Source organism: Phyllostomus discolor, chromosome 7 (genome assembly GCF_004126475.2).
Source record: "Phyllostomus discolor isolate MPI-MPIP mPhyDis1 chromosome 7, mPhyDis1.pri.v3, whole genome shotgun sequence".
Classification (NCBI taxonomy): Eukaryota; Metazoa; Chordata; class Mammalia; order Chiroptera; family Phyllostomidae; genus Phyllostomus; species Phyllostomus discolor.
The window spans coordinates 126,263,216-126,286,165 of record NC_040909.2 but is presented as its reverse complement, the minus strand read 5'-3'; the positions used below and the strand labels follow the sequence as shown (position 1 = coordinate 126,286,165).

General features: G+C 39.0%; 1 protein-coding gene across 3 annotated transcripts in view; it reads right to left on the bottom strand.

The window, feature by feature from the left end:
• Positions 1-22,950, bottom strand: part of COL14A1 (collagen type XIV alpha 1 chain) — a 194,939-nt gene that overhangs the window by 61,234 nt on the left and 110,755 nt on the right. For all 3 annotated transcript variants that reach the window (XM_036031381.1, XM_028534047.2, XM_036031380.1), the window contains exons 26-35: positions 20,836-20,975; positions 18,729-18,852; positions 17,921-18,064; positions 16,923-17,087; positions 16,284-16,322; positions 15,988-16,126; positions 14,302-14,444; positions 12,629-12,738; positions 8,586-8,744; positions 1,782-1,859 (exon numbers count right to left, since the gene is read on the bottom strand). In XM_036031381.1, coding sequence (XP_035887274.1) covers positions 1,782-1,859; positions 8,586-8,744; positions 12,629-12,738; positions 14,302-14,444; positions 15,988-16,126; positions 16,284-16,322; positions 16,923-17,087; positions 17,921-18,064; positions 18,729-18,852; positions 20,836-20,975 — 1,241 coding nt within the window. The remainder of the gene's footprint in view (positions 1-1,781; positions 1,860-8,585; positions 8,745-12,628; positions 12,739-14,301; positions 14,445-15,987; positions 16,127-16,283; positions 16,323-16,922; positions 17,088-17,920; positions 18,065-18,728; positions 18,853-20,835; positions 20,976-22,950) is intronic.

Below are 22,950 nucleotides of genomic sequence, written 5' to 3'. Positions count from 1 at the left end.
GCACAGAGCACCTGCGAACAGAGGCTGAATCATTTGTGAATAGCCACTTGGAATAGCAGCCAAAACAAAGTCTACACTGGGATAAGAAACTGTACAACTTAATCAGTCCCTTAGGAGAGAGAGCAAATGAGCTTCTTTATTCAAGACTTTGGGGAAAAGTTAGAGCTGAATAGAACACAGATGATAATTAAACAATCAATTTGAAAATAATCTCAGTCTTTGAAATATTCACAATAGAATCCCAAAAATGTTGAGCAAAGGATTGGTATATCCTGTGCATACTTTTTCCTAAACATTGGGCAATAATCAAAGCTGTCAGCTCATTACAAGCAAACCCCTTGCTAAGATATCCGGACAGCCAGAGGGACATACAACTTGAGTCTCCTGAAAGATTCCCACGGTAAAGCTAACAGCAGTTCCCCTGTGACCAGAGACTCGGCAATGGTTTTGCCATTGCTGTCAACGGTCTCCATCCGTGTCTTCCTACCATGAAATGACAGAAAAGCTCTGAAAAGGCCTGAGTCCTTCCTAGGAGAAGTGGTCATCACATTTTGCTTGATACACCTTAGTATTCTGAGCATTTCCCCTTCCCATTTCGAATTCACCTGCACGTAAGCATGACATCAGCGCCTCTGATTTAATTCTACCCTGGAGTCTACTTAGAAGCATATTCTGATGAAGAAAGAGTAAGTTATTTCCTTCTCAAACACAGCCACCAGGATTTCACTGCCTGTGATAGATGATGTGATATGTTGTAAGATCTTAAAAAGGCAAACCTCCCAGATTTTATAACAGCTTCTCCATTCCCACTCTCCACATTCAGTTATTGAGACATGACTACCGTTCAACCATGGTGGGGCCATCTATTTCCGCTCCCTGGCCCTAGGGATCTCAAGATATGAATATGCTTATATATATCCCTATGAATTATACATGGCATTAATAATTTAAAAATTGTGTTTTTCTGGTACCGTCCCATAGGTTGTATCACTTATGACTACTATTCTGAGACTTGTATCCAGATGCCCTGGGACAACAATAACTAACTCACAGGGGTGCTGTGAATGTTCTAAACACTCAAGAGAAACAGCAGCATCAGGCACCCATGAGACTTTGTATGAATGACTAGCTCATAGTATTTCACAGTTTCAACATTAGATTTTGAAACAGTCTTTTGATGATGTCACATATTTGCAAACCTGGTTTTCCAGCAGTTGCTATGAGGAAAAGCAACTACCAGGAGAAAAACTAATATGTAAAAAAGGAGTGAGCATGGAGATGTCCGATCTGATTCCAAGACACAAGTAACTGTACGCTCCCAATGGGCACATGCATCCAATTAAGTAACTGTGGTTATTTAAGAATAAAATAAGTGGATCATTTTTTACTTTCAATGTTTTCATATGGCCACTGAGATATTAGGACATAAACACTTAGGAAGAGGTTTGGACCTTTAGAAATGTAATTATTAGGTATTTCTTTTGGCTTACAGATGCCACGAAATATGCCAACACTAAAAGTCATGTGACCCAGGAAGTCTGGGAACGTCTGGACCATGTACACGGCACGCCTGGAGCTGTGCCGTCCCAGCAAGGAGGGCAACGTGTCCTGCTGGTTTCAGACGAACCTCCTTCTTAGTGTCTTTCTAATTTTCATCAGCATCACAATGAATTACCTCCGATATGAGTTTTACAAAAGCGTTTCCTTTTCAGGGAAAATGTGATACAACTTTAGAAAATGTCAATAAAGAACAGACCAAATCATGTCTGGAGACGGCTTACCAGGCCTGGGAGTTCGCAGCATTTGTCTTTATTGGCCCACGATGTGGAGCAGACGATGTCGAACATCTGTAACTGGAACTGCAACGGAAAGTGGAAAGTGTCATTCAGTGCAAGACGGACAGATGCCTTGCGTTTGTCACTACAATGATTTCACGCTATACACCAATAATAGGACACCAAGACATTTATAACGGGACCTGACTGAACATAAAAGTCATTTCAACAATATCAAACGAATTAACTCCTGAAAGACACAGCAGTCTCTGATTTTGTCTCCAGTCACTCCACCTACCACCTAAACCCCCTCATCCACCACAGCTTCCCCTAGCGTCTCCACCTGGAGAACCTTGGCGCCTCCGCTGGAACCTCCCCAGCACTGCCCTTCGCATTGCCCAAGGGACTCCGTGATCCCACAGCTCTCTGTGTGTCTCTTTCACAGCCCGTCTCCCGCCACCCAACACAACTATTTTTATTTTCTCCTCCTTAGACTGTGAGCCCTCCAAGGACAGAGAACTACTTATTCATTGTTGTGTCCTCTATCACAATATGTGGCACGTAGTAGGTGTTTCATGAAGGCTTGTCAAATTAATTCTAACTTTAACCATTCAGGCATACATACTTGTTTGTCTCTATAATAAGCATAACTATTTAATGCTCTGGTTAAGGAAAAACTTTCCAAATAACAATAACAACAGCAGCAAACATTTAGTGAAAACCTACTGTGTGCCAGGCACGATCCTAAGGACTTTGCCTGTATCATTTAATCTTCAGATCATCACTATGAGGCATCACAATAGTGGTACCAACCCCATTCTATAGATTAATCCCTGGGATGGGAAGGCTGAAAGCTGAGTTCTGGTTGGGATTTGAACAGCCCACCTCATTTTCTTACGGTTCATTTTGCAGTGAATAAAATTTTGATCTAATATTTAAAATACAGATACCCAAGCCTAACATTACAGTGCCATTTGTCTGGGGACATTTATGAAATGGGACCCATTATGACAGCATTAGATAGAATCAGCTAAGTCTGGAAGTCATTCATCCATTAAGAAATTTTCCATTTCTGAACAGAGGCCTCAGTGTAAAAACCTTTTGGTGACTGGGAAGATTTATTTAAGCAAAGGCCTTTCACTAGCCTGAGGCTGGCACCAGGCTTTCTTGAAGCTTTCAAATAACATTCACCATCTAATCACCTATAATAGTATATAATGTCTATATCTAACACCTTTGGCTAAACTTCTGCCTTATTGAGTGATTGGACATCTTAGGAGCTCATTTTATTTATTCCAGGGGTGGAATGCCTACTAAGTGCTAAATGAAGCCGATACTATCATCTGAGGAATGCTCGTGGGCTGCCTTCCTTTTCAAGTTAAGTGAAGTCAGCAGCCTTTCTTTGTATGAGCACAACAAATTGATTCATAATTGTTTTGTGTTCATAATGGTTGAGATTCCTCAGCCTTTACTTAGGGACTTTCTTCCAGGGCACAATTCTGGAGATTGATTTTTAAAAACCCTCTGGCTTGTATTCCAAAAGCAAGGGTACACATATTTGTACCAATTAAGTAGGAAAAGGCATATTGAAAGATCTCATATTTGAGTGCCTGTAAATGCAAGACAATGTGGTTAAACATAAATTATACTTCAAGCAGCTGATGCCAAGAGGCAGCCCCCTTTTACTTTTGTAACTTCTTTCTAAGTAACTGAACATTATAAAATATATATATATATATCAATGTAGGAAATAAAAAGGAGAAAGGCATAGAACCTCCCACTTCTACTTTTTCTAATCTCTTTCCAGGGAATACTGAGCCAGTCACAAATGCTTGCTTTTCACTACTGGACATTTTCGTCTGGGTGTAGCACAAAAGGCAAGTCATTTGGTGTCAAATATTAGCATGAAAACAAGATTAAAATATTCCTTAGCAGCTGGCACTGTCATCTATGAATGGCTACCACAGTGTATCCCTGGCTCCACGTTCCGTTCAGTACCAGATTTTATCCTCTGGTTTTCTCTGTTTCTAGTAACACATAACTAAGCTTATCATTGGAAGTCAAGCTGTCCCTGAACTTATACTAATATTTAGAAAGCTTGACATGACACAGGAATACTGGAAAAACATTATGGGGGACCCAACCCATCTTCTGTCCTTGATTTGGTGTTCAGCTTTTATTGACTCCATCTCAACACTAGGATTTACTGAGCACGTGCCATTTGTCAACTATTCAACATAGTGTTTTTACTTATTCTCAGTTTGTTGAATTTAAGGAAAACCACAATGGCACTCATTCAATTAGGATATGAAAATTAACAGCTGGTGTACTTATTGGTAGTAATTAAGATATTTACATGTAGACATTCTTTGGGAAGAACTTTTAGATCCCATGGACTTTCAAGGTTGTCATTCAAATAATGTCTTTGGACTTGTCAGTGAACAGACAGGGCATGTAGTGACAGGTACAGCCCAGACTTCCTCCTCTCCCTCAAGTTCTGTAATAATCAGTCTGACCCAGGAGAGAAGAACTTAGAATAGAAGGCAGGTAACCTTATGCAAGTCAGGTACGGTCCCGTCTCACGCTCCTCACTTTTGGAAAGGGGAGCCCTCCCTAACTTCTAGTCTCAGTTTCTGCATCTATAAAGTAGAGCTTATTTAAGTATCTGTTCTTAGGGATATTAAACAATTAAAGAAGATAAGCACAGAAAAGTACGCACTGCCTTGTCCATAGTAGGCATGCAATAATATCAGCTACCATTATTACTTTAAGGATTGGTGTCCAACCTTTTGGCATCTCTGAGCCACAATGGAAGAAGAAGAGCTGTCTTGGGCCACACATTAAATACACAAACACTAACCAAAACTGATGAGCAAAAAAAAAAAAAGGTTTTAAGTAAATTTACAATTTTCTGTTGGGCCACATTCATAGCCATTCTGGGCCACATGCAGCCTGCAGGCCGTGGATTAGACACCCCTGGATTAAAAGATATAATTCTTGTGAAAAGTCATTTTACTGTAATTTAACAATACTTGTTTCTATAGGATCATTCACTAGTCTACTATTGATTCCTATGTAAAAAGCTTGAAGTCAGTAATAAATTTATTAAAAATTGCATAACAATTTGTATTTGTCTTTAATAGCAGAGGGCAAAAAAAATGTCAATTGGATAATTATGTAAGCATTTTACTTTAAAAGGTGGAAGAAAGACAGTAAGAAACAAGATCCTATGCCAGAAGATCCCAACTTTTCTAGAATCATCTTTGACTGTCAGTGTTATGATTTCATTAGGTATCAGAAAAGGTAGAAGACACTTCTCAGGAGAAGGAAGATGGGAGAGAAGAACAGCTGTTACGTTTCTTCCCACATGTGTTTTGACGGCTAAGTTAAGCCTGTTTATTAGTTTAGTCCCTCTAGGGGCTTTTGCTGCCTATAAAATTTTGCACGGCAGAACACAAGTTTTTTTATTATAAATGTGGGTAATTTCAATTTAGTAGTACTGTATCCCCAAATCCATGAATCTCTTCTGCTCAACTCTGGTTCAAAAAATATATTTTGCTTGAAGACTGAATATTGAGAGTTTTTCCATCATCTGGCATTTTTTTTTGAATCATTGCTGAATTTGCCCAGGGAATGCTGACCTATGAGTTACTAATCTCAATGATATGATAATTACTCCCCCAATGTAACCCAAAACTTGCACATTACCCATTCCCTTTTGCTGGGTAGTGGAGTACAAATGTACATCAAGATTCCTTTTCAGCAATCTGTGATTTCTAGATTGAAAACCGAAGACTGAAGCTTCTCTCCTGCCCTGCACTAAAACAGTGAAGTGATAACCCCCAAAAGCAAGTGAGTTTCCAATCACATTCTTGAGATCTAATCTAATATCCATTTTGACATAACCAAATTCTTCAATAAGTGGGTAGGCTGCAAATCTATTTGGTAATCCTTTGCAGAATTCTAGAGTCTAACAAAAGCCACAACTTTTTTCCTACTAGTCTTACAAAGAACTCTTTTAATTATTAACTTCTATAAATTCCCCATTGTCTACTACTGTCTGGGAGTTACCACAGAGGGTGCTCTGTTTAATTGCTCTTCTTTCATGGACAAAGTTAAAGATTTATTGCCAGTAGGATGGAAACCTACAGGAAATTCTGCTTTCAGAAATAAATTCTTTGATGTTTAACTGGCCATATATTTAGAGTACCATTATTACACAGAGCGGTATTTGAAATAACTGTAATTGTAAAATACAAATTAGGAGAGGGTATTATACAATTACTGGATGGTTGTCAATACCATACATGAATAGAATATATGCAAAACAACATTTTAACAGAAGTCATAATACAAGTCAAACAGATGACATTCTATTTAATTTCTAACAAGTATTTCTTGAGAACTTAGTCTGTTCATATAAGATTTATTAGATACTGTGATGGCGGTAGAAGGGTGTGGTTGCAAATGAAGACCATGACATGGTTTCTATTTTGAGGGATTTATACTCTAGGTAGAGGGGTGACATACATGAAAGAGGAAGAAAATAATATATGACTACAAATAACTGTGTTACACAAGTAGTAGAGGTTTAGAAAGGGTGAAATGGAGAGGGTGTTACTGACATTCTTCCATAATAATTGCTGCTCTTCATTGAATGCCTATTAAGTGTCAGCGATTTTAAATACATTATTTAGAAAGTAAAATATAATTTAGTAAGTGATTTGAGCCCAGAATCTCATACACCAAGAATTGTTTCTCTTTCTTAAATTACAGTCTATTTACTTATCCATCAGGCTTACATCTGTATACATCTATTTATACAAGATTTCCCTGTTTGCTAATTCTAGATCTTTATATTCTGGAGTGTGCTATCATAAAAGTGTCTTCCATGAAGCAGAAGATATGTTTCTTCATCAGCATAAATTACCACATATTAAGAGAAGATAACTCCTCATCATGTAAACATTCTTAAAAGTCTCTTACTATAACTGAAAAGAGAGCCTTCTATAACTTTTATATTCTCTCTTTCTAAGCATCTAATCCATACTTCTCCAAAGCAAAACAGAACAAAAGCACTTTCAAAGATACCTCAAACTTCACGCTAAGTGAAATAAGCCAGACAGAAAATTCAAGAACCATACGATTTCACTCAAATGTGGGATAAAACTGAAAGCCACAAATGAATAAACAAGACAAACAATCAAACAAAAAACCCTCTTAGACACGGACAACAGTGTGGTGGTTACCAGAGGGAAGGGGGTGGGGCGGTCATAAAGGGTAAAGGGAGACTAATAGATGGTGGCAAAGATTTGACTTTCGGTCATGGGCACACAAATGGTGTATCATTGAATTAACTGTACACTTGAAACTTATACTTTTATTAAGCAATGTCACCACCACACACACACACACACACACACACATATATATACACACCAGGATTTCATTTCCATGATTACCACAAAGAGAAATGCCATAAAATAGCGCAGTCCCACACCGAACCCTTTTACTGCTCTAGGGCTGTGTGTGGGTGTGCAAAGGGAGTGGGATTCACCAGAGTAGTGTGACTGGGACAGGCGCCCTTAGGGTCCACCGTCAGCAGGACACCTACAACCCCATGTCCCCTCTCCCCTTCAGTCAACGCAGATCTGCTTTCATCTTTCCGATTTCTTTATTTATTTGACAAACTGGGATATTTCATTTGTACAAAGGGTTTTCCAGCTTAAAGAGCATTTGAGACCCACCAAATCCTTCTAAAGTTTCGTATAACTGCCTAGTTCTGCTGACCTATGAAAGTATTGTACAAGACAGTAACAGTAATTCATAATTAATTTTCTTTTTTTTTTTAAGATTTTATTTTTATTTATTTTTAGAGAGGGAAGGGAGGGAGAAAGAGAGAGAGAGAGAAACATCAATGTGCGGTTGCTGGGGGCCGTGGCCTGCAACCCAGGCATGTGCCCCGACTGGGAATGGAACCTGCGACACTCTGGTTCGCAGCCTATGCTCAATCCACTGAGCTATGCCAGCCAGGGTAATTTTCTTTTTCTTTGACATATAAGAGAAATATAGAATAGCTGGGGTTGTTTAAAAGAATAAAATATTCTCCAGACTAATTGGTTCTCATTAGAAAATGACTCAAATTAGAGAATGCTAATTAGTTACAACCACATGGCGTTAGAAACAAAAGCTTGTGCGCACTGTTCTTTTTTAGTGGGTGGCGAGTGAAGAGAATGAGATATCTTTGCCAACTGGAAGTCTCCCAGGCTCCAATTCCATGTTGTACGATGAGAAATATATTATCTTAGGATGATTTACCACCTAAATAACTATATGATTAAAGGGTAAACTTCACATTACCAATGCCAAAAGTCTAGTTGTAAAATGCCCAAATCTAACCCAAATAAGAGGCTTATGTCAATTTCCTATATATAATAATTACATATTTTGTATAAATCTATGTTTGCTTACATAAATGAAGTTCATTTACAGTGTTGATTCTCATTAACAAACCACTGATGCCACAAACCATATAATGAGTATTTCACTATTTTAATTTTAAAATGCCTTTTGAAAATAAACTAGCTTAATTCCTGGAGTATAATATAGCAGTTTACTGCCAAGAGCTCTGACTATACATGTTTTAGTTTATTTATAATCGTCATTATCCACCTATTTACCCATCTATCCATCATCCATCCATCCATCCATCTATCTCTTTACCAAACTCTTCCCCTGGGTAATAAATAACTATATTGGTAAAAGATTGTCTTCTGTAACAATACACTGCTTCACTGTCTGCCCACTTACTGGTGCAGAGTTTCCGTTCGGCCCTCTCGACCTCACCATCCTTCCGAGGACTTCCACCCCGTCCACCGTGATGTTAGCCGATTCATTGATCGCCTTCGCACCCACTTGCTTGCAGTCAATAACCACTTTGGCCAAAGTTTTGTTGACAGCAATGTGTAGCTGGATAAAAATCGAGATGTTTTAGTAGGTAAGAAGTACAAAGAATATCAACCAAGTGCACATAAGTGCCCGTCTCATCACTAAAATGTACGACAGAGAAGAGCAGGAACTGTCACTGTATGTTTTGCCAGAGGAAAAAGGTCCCTACTTTTATCACCTCCACGGCCGTCAGGTACCCTCTGTGTTTTTATTTAATTAAGACTTTTCTTCAAAATAACCTTGAAATGAATCAATTTTTAAAGAATCCAGCCTTTCTCTAAAGCAGAGCAAGTTATGCCTTTTCTGAATGCACATTAAAATAAACATAAACATAAAAATAAATGTAAGCATAAAATGTATTTTTTAAAGATTTTATTTATTTATTTTTAGAGAGGGAAGGGAGGGAAAAAGAGAGAGAGAGAGAGAAACATCAATGTGCAGTTGCTGGGGGCTATGGCCTGCAACCCAGGCATGTGCCCTGACTGGGAATCGAACCTCCAACACTTTGGTTTGCAGCCCGCGCTCAATCCACTGAGCTACGCCAGCCAGGGCAAAATGTTTTTTTTTTTAACACGTTAAAAGTATTAAATGTAAAAATATTAAAAATGCTGGTTGATTTACCAGCAAAAGTTATCTATCATACTACCATAGTTGGCAAACCACACTTTGATAATATTTTATTTAATTGAAGGTGAGGAGAAAATGCTGGAATGCAAAGGGGAACAAGGAATGCTTTCTAGAAACTCCAGACCTAAATGAAGCTCTTTGGCTGAATGTATGATTCAGTTTTCTGAGACGGGACCCTCTAGAGCCTGGAGGGCCATGGTAATATATTCAGGAGTCCACACAGTCTTCGTGAGGATTTGTAAAAATCTGTATTATCGTGTAGGCGATGGTCAAAGGCAAGTTCATACTAAATGAGACACAGCATGAGCAAGTTCTGCTGTGACATTTCAGTGCTGGTACGTGCATTTAACTGTATGATGTCTGCCCCATGAGCACTTCCTGTCGGTGATGGGCTATTGTCTAGTGAGCTAACAGAGTGAAGTTGATAGGCAAATAATGATATCACATTAAATGAAAGCCAAAATAAGTTACAAATAGCTGTATAAGGGAAGGTATTGTTTATTTCTTGCATAGGAACTGAAAGCATAAAGCTATACCAATTTTATTCAATATTTTATTTAAGTTACAGCATGACATCAATAGTGGAGGCTGTGGAGAATTCTTTTTTCTTTAAAAAGGAGCTAATCATAATCTACTCAGACAAACACAGCTGGGGTAGATTACTTATTTCATATTAACATCTCCTTTATAATCATTTAGAAAGATATAGTTTGACTCTTGTATGTTTTTCAGCCTTGGAATATTTTTCATAATTATAAATTATAGAAATTTTCATGCTGAGTGCTAGACAACCTAGTATATAATTTTCATGCTTTAAGAACTGTTAACTTGTGAAGGAAATTATTCATATTTAAAAAGAAATTTTGTTTTACAAAAAGAGACACTGAAAAGTTTTCAGAAATATTTTGCTACTTTGATTGCACTTAAAGATCCATTTATATAATAATAACTTTTTAAAAGAGACATTGGGGCCATATTTCATATCCAAAGTATACAAAATAAAGCCAAGGGAAAATCAATAAGAAATTAAGGTAAAGTGTTTATTCAGTTATGTTTATGAACAAATCAAATTTGATCTGCACAAACTGAATTTGCATCAAGATTTTTCTTTAATAGATCTATTAGTAAAGTAGTTGGTTTCGTGATACACCTTACCTATTTTATTTGGCTGTTTAAATTCATTAAAACTTAGCAGCCCTGACCAGTGACTGGTTCGATTCCTGGTCAGAGCACATGCCTGGGTTGCAGGTTCTGTTCCTGGTTTAGGTTTGTACGAGAGGCAACTGACCAATGTTTCTCTCCCACATTGATGTTTCTCTCCCTTTCTTTCTCCCTCCCTTCCCTTCTCTCTAAAAATAAATAAATAAAATCTTTAAAAAAAAAAGACTTAGCAAAGTGGTCCTTGACAAGGTAGGTCAGTTGGTTACCGTGTGGTCCCGATAATCCAAAGTTGTGGGTCAGCGCTCCGGTCAGGACACATGTAAGAAGTGACCAATGAACATGCAGGGTCACTGCTTACATGCAGTTGCCCCATAAATAACAGGGGCAACAAATGCATCCCTCTCTCCCTCTCTCTCTCTGTCTCTCTTCTCTCCTCCCTCCTCTGCGTCCTCCCTCTAAAGTCAATAAATTAAAATAAGACTTGGCAAAGTGGAGGAAGATTTGGCTTCATGTAACTTTCAAAAACTGGAAGGTTTATTAATTTGAAACCAATTTTTAATGAACCTTACCTATAGGTCTTTGAGTTCTTCTGCTAAGGTAAGCAAAGCTAAAATTTACCTAAAATACATAAAAGATTCTTTGGAATGAGAATTATAAGTCCATGCCCATTCCACAGGAGATGGCAATATTTTCTTCATACTTATGAAATCTCACATGTTTTTCACCTTCCCTATAATTGTTTCTTGACCACTTTGCAGCAGTCACTGCCTAACCAAGAAGAGAATCATGTCAAGGGGAATTTGGTGAGAAATGACAATATCTCCAAAGAAATGCTCATGGGACCATTTTGAACTATAAACTAATTGATCTCCATCTGCATCTCATGTGTTTTTATGATATCTTGCATAGTCCTATTCAACTAGGAAAAAATTACATTTTTATGCCACTCTTCTTACACAAAACAGAGTCAGAATTTTGTTATGTAATTGTTCATATGCAGTTTTGTTGTTAAAAACCCCAGAAAGGAGCAGAGTTGTGTGTTTGACCAAGTTCAATGTCAGGAGACAGAGCAATGACAGGAGACAGATGAAGACTTCTGCACTGTATCCCTTTTTTCGCTCTCACAGGCCAGGAAGGGCTGGGTTAAGACGCTTTTGCCAAGACCACCCAATAAATGCTCTGCTCTCCCTGCAGTCTTGGTGTCTCATGCCTAACAGCCCAGCGATCAGTAGGGTCAGTTGCCAAACCCAAAGGAAACAGTATATGTGGGAAGGAGGCGTGTGTGCTCCAGTGATCACCAAAACTACGTGTTTCAGAGGTGTGAAATGCTAAGGAACTGAGCTCTTAGCACAAATGCCAAATTAACCTGGCTGGCTTAGCTCAGTGGATTGAGCTCGGGCTAGGAACCAAAGTGTCCCAGGTTCGATTCCCAGCCAGGGTACATTTCTGGGTTGCAGGCCATAACCCCCAGCAACCGCACATTGATGTTTCTCTCTCTCTCTCTCTCTCTCTCTCTCTCTCTCTCTGTCCTTCCCTCCCTCCTTTCCCTCTCTAAAAATAAATTAAAAAGTCAAAAAAAAAAGAAAAATACAATAAAATTTGAATAAAATGTAGCACCCATCTTTAAAAAAAAAAAAAAAAAAGAAGCACAAGTGAAGTCAGGTTTTACAAAATTTGTCCTAGGGGTCAGTTTTATGAGGGCAGTAATGGATTTGTCTGTATACATGTCAAAAAAATCAGTGCAGTCACTTACATCTATCTACATTTTAACATGGTTCGGCTGATTGTGGCTTTCATCTGCACAGGTAGCCAGGCAGACCAACAGTCCTTTCTCCATCACCCATAATGCCTGGGTATTATAATACAGTACCCTCTACTAAATTGCTCCTCATCATGGGAACCTGGACCGCTTCTATCATACCTCCTGGGGAACCAGCTGAAAAAATGCACATTTCAGGGTACCAGATAAGAATCTCTAGGCGTTGTTAACAAGCCCCGTAGGTAATTCTCTTGCCAGTTGAAATCTGAGATCCAAAGCGCTACAGCGTGTTTTCACATCTATCTGTTGCTTTGCCCACAGTGAATAGAATAAACAATACACATGTACAAGGCATTACCTTGTGGAAGCTTCCATAGAAAATTTTCCTAATTTCAGGTCCTTCGAAAGTAACAGTTTGAAAATCTCCACTGTGGTCATAGTTGAAATATGTTAGGGTTTTCCCACCATCTAATTAAACAAAGAAAAATCAAAACATTTTAGAAAAAAATTAAAATGAGTAAATAATTTTCCACAATTCAACGTAAGACTGAAAGTGACGCATCCATTGTTCTGAAGCTCGTTTAGAACTAAGTGGTGAGGAAGGAAGGAAGGAAGGATCTACAGCTCCTGGGTTGCCCAGGCTTTTAGGTGGCCAGGCTAGCTGACTTAATGTGGTGATGATGGCCAGGCAAGGACTCCTGCACGCATTCTTCCTCCACACTTCCTTGCCTATACTCCTGACTCCGTCAGCCTCTGGAAAGAAGGTTGTCTGAAGCTAGGATTAGAGGCAGACAAAAAAGGGAGCGTGAAGTTAATCAAATCTTCAGAAATAGAAACCAGACTCTGTGCCGAATTAATCCACTACAGCAACAAACTTTCCCAGGACATGCAAATTATACCACCCCAAAAGAGTGATATTCCCATGTCTTTCATTACAAACGAAAGCCTTCCTAATCTTCAGTACTTCACGTTACAAGGAATATTTTATTACATAGAAATAGGAATATTTTTCTAATTCATTCCCAAGTTACAATTTAATTCTTCACTCTGCTTCCAAAAGGAAAAGCTAGTTTTAATCACTTTGAGAGACTTCATTGTTTTCGAGTCCTCGGTGTGCATGGAGTTAGTGTCTTATACTTTTTTAATCTGTAACTTTCCCTTAGTTTGAATATCAATGCAAAATGCTTTCATAATATCATATTTAGTTCTTGATTCATTTCCATGTACTGAAAAGTCCTTTTACAAATACTAGTTGAAAACAAACTTAAAATACTTTCCTTATCCAAATGTTTGAGTTAGTACCTAATGGTAGCCACTCAATTTTGGTCGTGGGCCTCACTGGAACTCTAAACGAAACATCTCTTTAGAAAACTCACTGACATTAACCAAAACCTTGATGGCCTTCTTAAGTGATCATTATGTGTGATATTCGAGAGTGTGAGGTTAAGAAGCCTCTTTCATTGGTTCCTTCTCAACTTTTCAACACCCAGACGATGGAGTTTCCCGGTCTTCAGACCTGTTCTTCTTTTTCGAGACTCATTCTCCAGATGACATCACCTGGGATCATGGCTTGTATATTACAGAGTCGTGACTTCCAAATTCATTTCTCCATCTCAGAATTCCTCCCAAATATACTGCTGCCAATCTGACATTTTTAAAGTATGAAATAGGCATCTTACAAACTATCCTATCCAGGTCAAAAAATGCACTGGTCTCATCGCTCTGAATGACTCCCCTCCTCCCCTCAACCTTGCTCTGCGGTAGTCTTCCTAGTCTTGGTACCTGTCTCTTTCACCTGCTCACTACTATACTCCAGAGCCTAGTGCCGGCACATAGTAGTAACTCAGTGAATATTGATTGAATGAATGAGTAGATAAATGAATGAATCGACTGTTACATGATTCATTGTTAGTATTTACTAACATGGCTTAAGTGAGTTATTCTGCAATACACACAAAACAGACAAGATGACATGCCTCATATATCATTCATACATATGTGTGCAAATGTTACATACAGAAATATACTTACTATCTAAAATAACTCCAACTAATGGATCTGAATTTTTATTTAAAATCTCCCAAAGAGCAAATGGCTCCTCTGGAGTGTCAGGAAGAATTCGGAACAGAAAACTGATTGTGTAATCAGAAGGCAATCCTTCTGGATGCAAGTGCCTGGAAATGGAAAGAAAATAATATTTTATTGTTTCCCTCTTCAAATGGTTACTTATCTAATTATAAATGCAAGTATCCTTAAAAAAGCAAATACACTTTCATCACACAAGATATGGAGAAACAAAAAAGAACAGATCACCATTAATTCCATCCAGAGGCAATCACTATTATCGATATAGTGCATTTCCCTCCAGTTTTTAAAGAATGTCTGTATCTGTCCAATTTACATAATTGTGAACCTTTTTCTTGGCACCATTTACTACACATTTCCTATTTCCTACATATTTCTAAAAGCATGACACTTAATGTCTGCACAACCTTCTCTTGTGTGGCTATTGCATCATTTATCTAATAGGTCACTTCTTATGGAGTATTTAAGTCATTTCAAAAGTTGTAGTATTATCAGTACATATATCTATAGTCCTTTTGTAAAACTTCACTTAAGACATCGTCACTTTCTACCCCATGTGGGAGTCAGTTACATTCCTGTCTGTGCTGTGTGCCATGATGACCCCATGCAGATCTGCCCTGAAGGATGAAGACTGTCTCACTCCCGCTGTGGTCACGGTGATGTCTGTAGGCAGTGCTCAGTCAGACACCGGCTCCCTGCAAGAACTGCCCCAGGTGAAGAAACAGGCCTCTCCCAAGGTCATGCCCTTGTTTTAACGGTTTCTCTTCTCAATGACTGGTCTTTGAGGAGATACAGGGACCAGAGCCTCACATGCAGTGAAGATAGTTCCATTTTGGGGACTTGTGTGGGTCAATCAGCTGAGGCTTTCAGTGAGACTGCCTCACTCCTGACTTCTCTCCTCTGCCCTATTCGACTTCCTTCTGACGCCTTCCACAAGAGCATGACTAATCTCCACCTCTGGATCTGTGTCCTGCAGAACCCAACCTGCTATACCGTCTGACCTCTCTAACAATTAACTAGATCAATTACATACTTTTAAAATTTCCCCTCGTGCCCTGGCTTGTGTGGCTCAGTGGAGCCAGCCTGCAAACCAAAGGGTCTCTGGTTCGATTCCCAGTCAGGGCACATCCCTGGGTTGTGGGCCAGGTCCCCGGTCGGGGGCATGCAAGAGGCAACCACACATTGATGTTTCTCTCCCTCTCTTTTCCTTCCCTTCTCCTCTCTCTAAAAATAAATAAATAAAACCTTAAAAAAAGGAAGTCTTTTATATTAAAAAAATTTCCCCTTGAGCAATCAACATAGCACTTCACATTGTAAGTGGGGTAGGAGCCCCATAAGAGTTGTCATGTGACTACATTTGTGGATATGTGCTATGTAAGTATCAACTATCTTTACATATTTTTCTTAGATCAACAGATATTAAAGTTCAACCAGCATTATATGTGAGTCTAATGTTTTTAAACGCAGAAATCTAAACATCATCTGTTCTAAATCTTATAGAAAACCCTACCAGGACCTCTTATAGCATATCACAAGTTGACATCATTTTCACACTGAGGTATAATAAACAAAGGACTGGTTTTATTTTTTCATGACTGGTGTTATGAAAAACATCTTGCAATGGAAACATACTTGGTTGGCTGGGAAACCAGGGCATCCTGATGTAGTCGATAACAAGGGTACACATTGAAGGTGCCGGGCTCCATCGAAACCCCTTCCACTGACGAGAAATCCTTCTCAACCAGACCAAACATTTCCATCATCTTAAACCCTAAAAAAATACCCACAGAGAGAGAAAAAAGAAATAAACAGGCATTTTAGGATTTTACCTTTCAAAACCAGCCTAGTAAGAATTAAAGGAAAAATCTGGACCCCAAATGGAAGTTATTTAATATATTTCTACTTGGAAAAATTTTGACAATGCATACCGGCAAGATCAACGCCATCCTTGTGCACCAGCGGGCAGGCTGGAAAACAAAACAAAACAAACAATATAAAACCTTCATTTAGATATTTTCCAAATGTATTCTTTCCCTGTCCTGAGAACAGGAAGCTCCCAATCTTTCCGGAAGTCAATCGTGAAAGGAATCCAAACCAGATGTGGCTATGGTCTTGCGTGCATTCCGAACTATTGAAATGCCCTCACTACTTCCCTTAAAATCAAAAGGCCATAGCTTCCTCCTCCTCTGCCCGGTCCAAGAAAAACCTATGGTGGTCACTTAAGAGCATGTGTTGGGATAAGTGTCCCTTCTAATGGGCTTCCCTGATGAGCAGTCTTAGTCTTAATATAGTTTTGGAAACTATCTGCTAAGGTTGTCTAAGCAGAGCTGCACTTAAACACAGACCCTCACCTGATTAGGGAAAGTCTTTCTCAACCTACAACTCTAAACCTGGGAGACGGGAGCTTTCCTTCCACATGCTCAAAACCATAAAACAATGTCTGCATGACACACAGCTCTGCGAGACCCTGTTCTTTCCTCAGAGCAACATGGGACTCAACAGTTGACTGGTATGAAATATTTCAGCCTTGAAGCGGCATGAATACGCACACATTTCAAAGAACTCACTTGCTGATGCGGTTTCGCAGACAAAAGTAATCAACTCATCTTCAATTTTCTTGAAGGCGTCAAAGTCATCCACGAAGAAGACGTGCCGTGCGGTGGGCTTGCTGCCGATGCTAACCAACTCGGAGTAATCCGCGTCGGCCACGCCGATGGCAAAAATGCTGTAGCCTGCGGCAGAACGGGAACAGATTCCTGGTTACCTTACATTGCACAAGGTACAAATATTGCAATATAAGACATGTCCAAATGTTTAAAATAAGTTTGTGAAGGAGGGCTAGTGGGGGTGGATAATGCATTCTTTACACTTCATTAGAATTCTGCATACATACACTTCATTCTATGGTAAGTAGGCCATCATGCCCTACAGAAACTTTCCATTTTAAAGGAACTCATGGTGGCCCATGCCCCTCTTAGTATTTGAGACAAAATAGTTACCATTTGAGGAACATCTTCATGTCTGCCTATTTTTAATAACTTTTTAAATGTATAAGATGAAGTGTAGCTGAAACAGGGAAATTTTATCTGATTTTATTTCAGATGTTGAAACTGAGATGTTAATAGGCTAAGCAGCCTGAGGTGGGTCCTGGTTCAGTGCTTGGCAGATAAAGATTGAACTACCACTTGTCAGGCATATCTTATATGATGTAATCCTCGCCACAGTGTTATGAGAATCTCCATTTTACAGATGATGAGGCTGAGGAGTTTCTGGGATCAGGTTCCCTCCCTCGCCCTTTATAACGGCCCTTTTCATAGCATTGCACTTAATTGCTGGCATATCTTATCCAAGGCATCCTACATGTAGTAAAAGTGTTAGAGAAAATGCAGCAAAATAATAGATTTGGAACCTGGGAAGTATTTTTAAAATCACATTGTCCAATTATATTAAGAATGATTGGGAAATAAGTTAAGTCATATGGATACAGCTTATGAATATGTATTCAGAAAGCAACAATGTCACCGTATTATCAGTAGCCACTATTGCTCATCTATGTAAAACCTACCTTCTGATTGCATCTCCATGGAGATTTTGTTCACGTCATCTTGTGATCGTCCATCAGTTATAACCACAATGACCTTGGGGATGCCTCTTCTGGTACCCGACTGTGAGTTAAACAAGGTATCTCGGACATGTTTAATTGCTTTTCCTGAAACAAAGGAAGGCGACAGTTCAATTTCATTTCTTCCCAATCTCATTTTGATGGAGAGGCAAGGGTAAGAACAAAGTTCTTAAATCAATAAAAAACCTTTCCAAAAAAATCTATATTACTATGCCTCAAAAAAAAGTGATTTTGGATGACAAGATAATGAAAATATATAAACAAACATACGATGGAATAATATTTAGTCATAAAAAGATGAAATATTGCCATTTGTGATAACACATGTAGATTTTTGGAATATTATGCTAAGTAAAATAAATTAGATTTTAAAAAGTCAAGAACCATGTGATTTTACTTATATGTGGGATATAAAACACAAAAGCAACAAATGAACCATAGATACAGACCACAGAATTGTGGTTACCTGGGGGGCAGGACAGTGGAGGACAAAGAGGATAAAGGGGGTCAAGTACATGGTGACAGAAGGAGGCCAGACTTCGGGCACTGAGCGCCCAGTGGGGTACACAGACGTCATGTTACAAAGTTGTACACCAGAAATTTATAGACTGGTATTAACCAATGTTGATCTAATGAATATGATTCAAAAAACGACCTAATTACTTTAAATACTGATTTTAAAAATCAGTAATTTCAAAAATTATGAATAATTCATTACTTTGGGCCTTAACTGGGCTTCCTTCGGTCTTACCTGTTTTTGTATTCCCTCCTTTGTACGAAACGTGTTTAATTGCATCAAGAAGAGTTTCTTTGGTTTTGTACGTGTTTAACTTAAATTCCGTTCTGGGATCATCAGTAAACTGAACCATGGCAACCTGGGGAGAGAAGGGGCATTTGTTTTCACATGTATGTAGACCCCCCACCCCCAGCCGGAGAACACACACAGGGCAGCATTTACAATTTTAATGTCTTCTTTAACCCCGTCCACAATTTCCTTGGTTTAAAATTCCACACAAGTTACATACTAAATCTGATGACATTAAGTAGCACTTTTTTTCCTGAGTACTTTTCAGAAAGTATTTTATTAAAACACAAAACAAACAAACAAAAACCTCTCTCTAATGCTGGTGGCCCTTTGTCGCCTCATTTGACAAAGGTAGAAAAATGGCAGCATAGGCCTTGTAACTTGACGAGGGTCAGAGAATCAGATTGGGATTCTCTACAAGGATTTCTTTACAGAGCAAACTATGAAGTAATTATTGCTACCCTACCCCACTTTACAGATGAGGAAACTGAGGCACACAGAGTCAAGAGACTTGCACAGATCACAAGAGTAGTCACTGACAGAACCCATGGGTGCAGCCAGATGTATCCCGCTTCAGAATCTGTGCTCCTAACTATTCATTTCCTACCATTTATTTTTATTTCTGTGGAGCTTTGGGGCCATTTTTATTGTATGGGCTGTGTTTGTTTTCCAGAGCTATGATGGGGTAGTACAGACAGCATCTTCAGGTCGTGCCCCTTGATTCTGTGAGCCTTCAATGGCAACCTGTTTGTCAAGGTCTACTGCAGACAGCACCATCTCTAGGAAACCGCCTCTGATCCTTCTATTCAAAACAAACTTTCCTCTCCCTGAGATGCCTCGGCAGTTTATGTATTCTTCCCTTATGGTACCACTTGTACCCCAATTTTCTCAGCTGTTCCTGCAAAGTGTATTCTGAAGCTGTTCTTTTCAGTGCATCCATTGCTACCACCCTCGTGCAGGCCTCCCTCATAGCTCTGATGGACCTGGAGAGCAGTGTCTTAACTGGTCCCTCTGCTTCCCCGCTCACCCCTGTTAGCATTCACACTCCACAAAGCAGCCACTCATCTTTTACAAAGCACAACAGATCTTTTCTCTCCTCTCCATACTTTCTACTGGCTGCCATTGCATTTATGATGACACCCAACTCCTTCCAATGGCCCACGAGACTCAAGACAATCTGGTGTTTGCCTACTCCTTCCCCTCCTTCTTCCACCCCCCAGACGCTCCCCCACCGTGTTCTAGGTACAAGTTTTAGCCTCTGAAGCCTCAAATCTCATTCTCCTCTTAGGTCCTTTGTACTCACTATTTCCTTGTCTGGAAATTCTACTCTCAGATCCCCTCTGTTATCATTTATATATCAGTTCAAAAGCCACATCCTCCAAGAGGACTTCATGGACCACAAAATTTAAAATATCCCCCTTACACACACACACACACACACACAATTTTAAGTAATGCTCAGTGACTTAAATCCTATCACTGTGTTTTCAGAGCTCTCATCTCTACCTTGTGAATTTATTTATTTGCCTATTTATATCTGTCCCCAGTTTCCACCTCTCTATGCCTTCAAGAATATGAGAACCATGAAATTAGGAATATTGCTCATTGTATTCATTATGACAGTACTGAATCTGGCCATTAGAACTATTTTTGGAATGAACAAATTAGTTTTAAGTTCTACTTGATCTATACTAGTGTGATCACAATCTCTATCTGTCAGGACTTTGATGTCCTTGAGAGTAGAGGAAATGTTGGGTGTATCCACAAAGGAGATACTCTCTCCTAGTATACAGACAAGGAGCATCTGCTGACATGGTCATTGTAACCTGTCTTAGTTCGCTGAACTCAATAGCTTTTAAGGATTAGCATCTTCTCCAGCTCTATCAGGAACCTGTAAGCTGCTTCCAAATGCAGACTCGTGTATCCGCTCATTTAGGGTTGGATCTGATCATTATAGTTCTTTATCCAGATCCCCTGAATACTAGCCATAATAATGCATTAGGATGACTTTTTATTGCATATAATGAATTACTAATTGATCTATTAGCCTCACCTGAGTTCCATCTGCACCGATCTTGTTCAGGGCTCCAACGGTGTTGTACAGAAAGTCAGTGATCTTGATGAAATTTTCGTCTCCAATACTCCAGGATCCATCCACCATAAACACCAGGTCTGCCTTGGCAGTTTTACACACTGAAGACCATGAAGAAATTTCAAACCAGAGATAAGGAGAAAAACATATTTGTTACTAAACCGACAAAGCAGAGGATAATTTTCTTCTGGTAACTTGAACTTTTCCCCAAAGAAAAGGTATCAGTCCTTAAGGTTTATATTTTAAGCTCTTGCTTATTATGTTTCCTGACCATCTTTTCTCTTCTGTATTCAAGGTTCCTATTTATCACTCAGAAGTTTCTACCGAACACATGGAATTAGAAAGGAAAACAGCCCAGCAATCTCAGTCCCAAAGAACAGAAATGAGAGAAATGAATTTAGTTCCATAGAAAAATATGGAACTAAACTGACTTATAGACAGAAGACCCAACGAACATTCTCTAGTGCCTACTAACGAGAAAAAAGTCTCAGTTACTACACTGTGCTCCCTGTCCTCTGCTCATAGAGTTTGTAACTTCAGAATGATTCAACTTCAGAAGGAAGTCATGTGACATCTACAATCTGATATGCATTTGGGCTGAGGCCATAAGCAAACTTTAATTCCAGCCTAGTTCAAAAATTCTGTCTATGCCCCTCTGCCACCGATGGACACGTGTCAAAAATGTACACCAATGTTTACTACGATCAGTACATATGATTGATGCCAACATTAACAAACAAGCAATAAATAGACCAACAAAAGCCTATTCCACTGAAAACCATTTGTTGGTGTCATGTACAGTTTCAAATTATCTATGTCTCCTTCCCCTTCATTAGTGTAGATCATTGTGGTTGACTGTGTTTTATGATGAAACTGTGTTCTCTTCAATAATATGAATCTTCTCACCTTAGGCAAGTTATACCCCCAAATTCTTTGAGATAATAGGCCTTTTTCCTTTCTTTAGGAAAAAAAAACTCATTTGGTTTTTATTTGAGTGCAACTTCATTCCTTTTAAAGCCATTTATAATGTAAAATAAACCATCTCTAATTGAGATAATACTCCAGAAACAATAAGGATCTGGTGAGGCTGATCTCACGACTTCTGTAATTTACAAAATTTTACAAATTTATGGTTTGAATTTAAAACTGAAAGGGACACAAGATCTGCTAATTATAAGCTTAAAGAGGAAAACCTGGCCCTCTGTTTCCAAGGAAAGCTGAAATCTGGATTAGGTTTTACCTGCAAAATCTATTTGAACATGTAGGCAAAGTAAAAAACTAATAAATCAAAGATATCAAAGTGCATGAAGAAATTACCTCCAAGATATGAAATCATGTTTTTAATGTTCTTCTGTATACTCTTTTCTGCTTATTAACATTTCTTCAATAAATATTCAGTATCACTTTCATAATGAAAATGTACAGGCTCCTTAATTAAACACACTCAGCACAAAGCCTAAGATGAATAATGCATTCAAGGTGCCAAGGCCCCACCATCTAAAACCATCCTGAGGAAAAAACTTCAGGAGCGATGTCTCTGCCTCCTCGATCCTCACTCTCACAAACCGTTCACACCCCTTCCATGAGCATTCATGAATGTTCACTGAACGATATCCCTACTCAGCTAGCCATAAAAGCATCCTGGCCTCAGAGAGTTGCGTCACAGCTGCACACCGGCTTGTTTAAACAGTAAGCTCACCCATCAGGATTCTGCCTTCAGTTCCCATAGTGCAAATAAACACAGTATCAAGACTAGACAAGGCTACATATAAAGACAGGGGAAGAAAGAGCCTGGCATCCCAGGGAGAGTAAATAGCATTAAAAGATACAGGACAGAGTAAGACATGTACGGGGAACCCCGCGCTGTAAAAAATCGCTGTTACTTAACATAACCTGGGAAATGTGTTTGCTAAGTAGGTCGGTCCTCGAAGCCTTTGCATGGTATGCTAGAAAGGTTGCTGGTCCCTACTAGAGTTTCTCACTGCCTCTTGGCTTGACCCTTGATCCTGACACGCTCCAGCACCTGACCCCACTGACTTTAAGCTGCTGTAAGACAGGAACAACTTAGTTTTCATC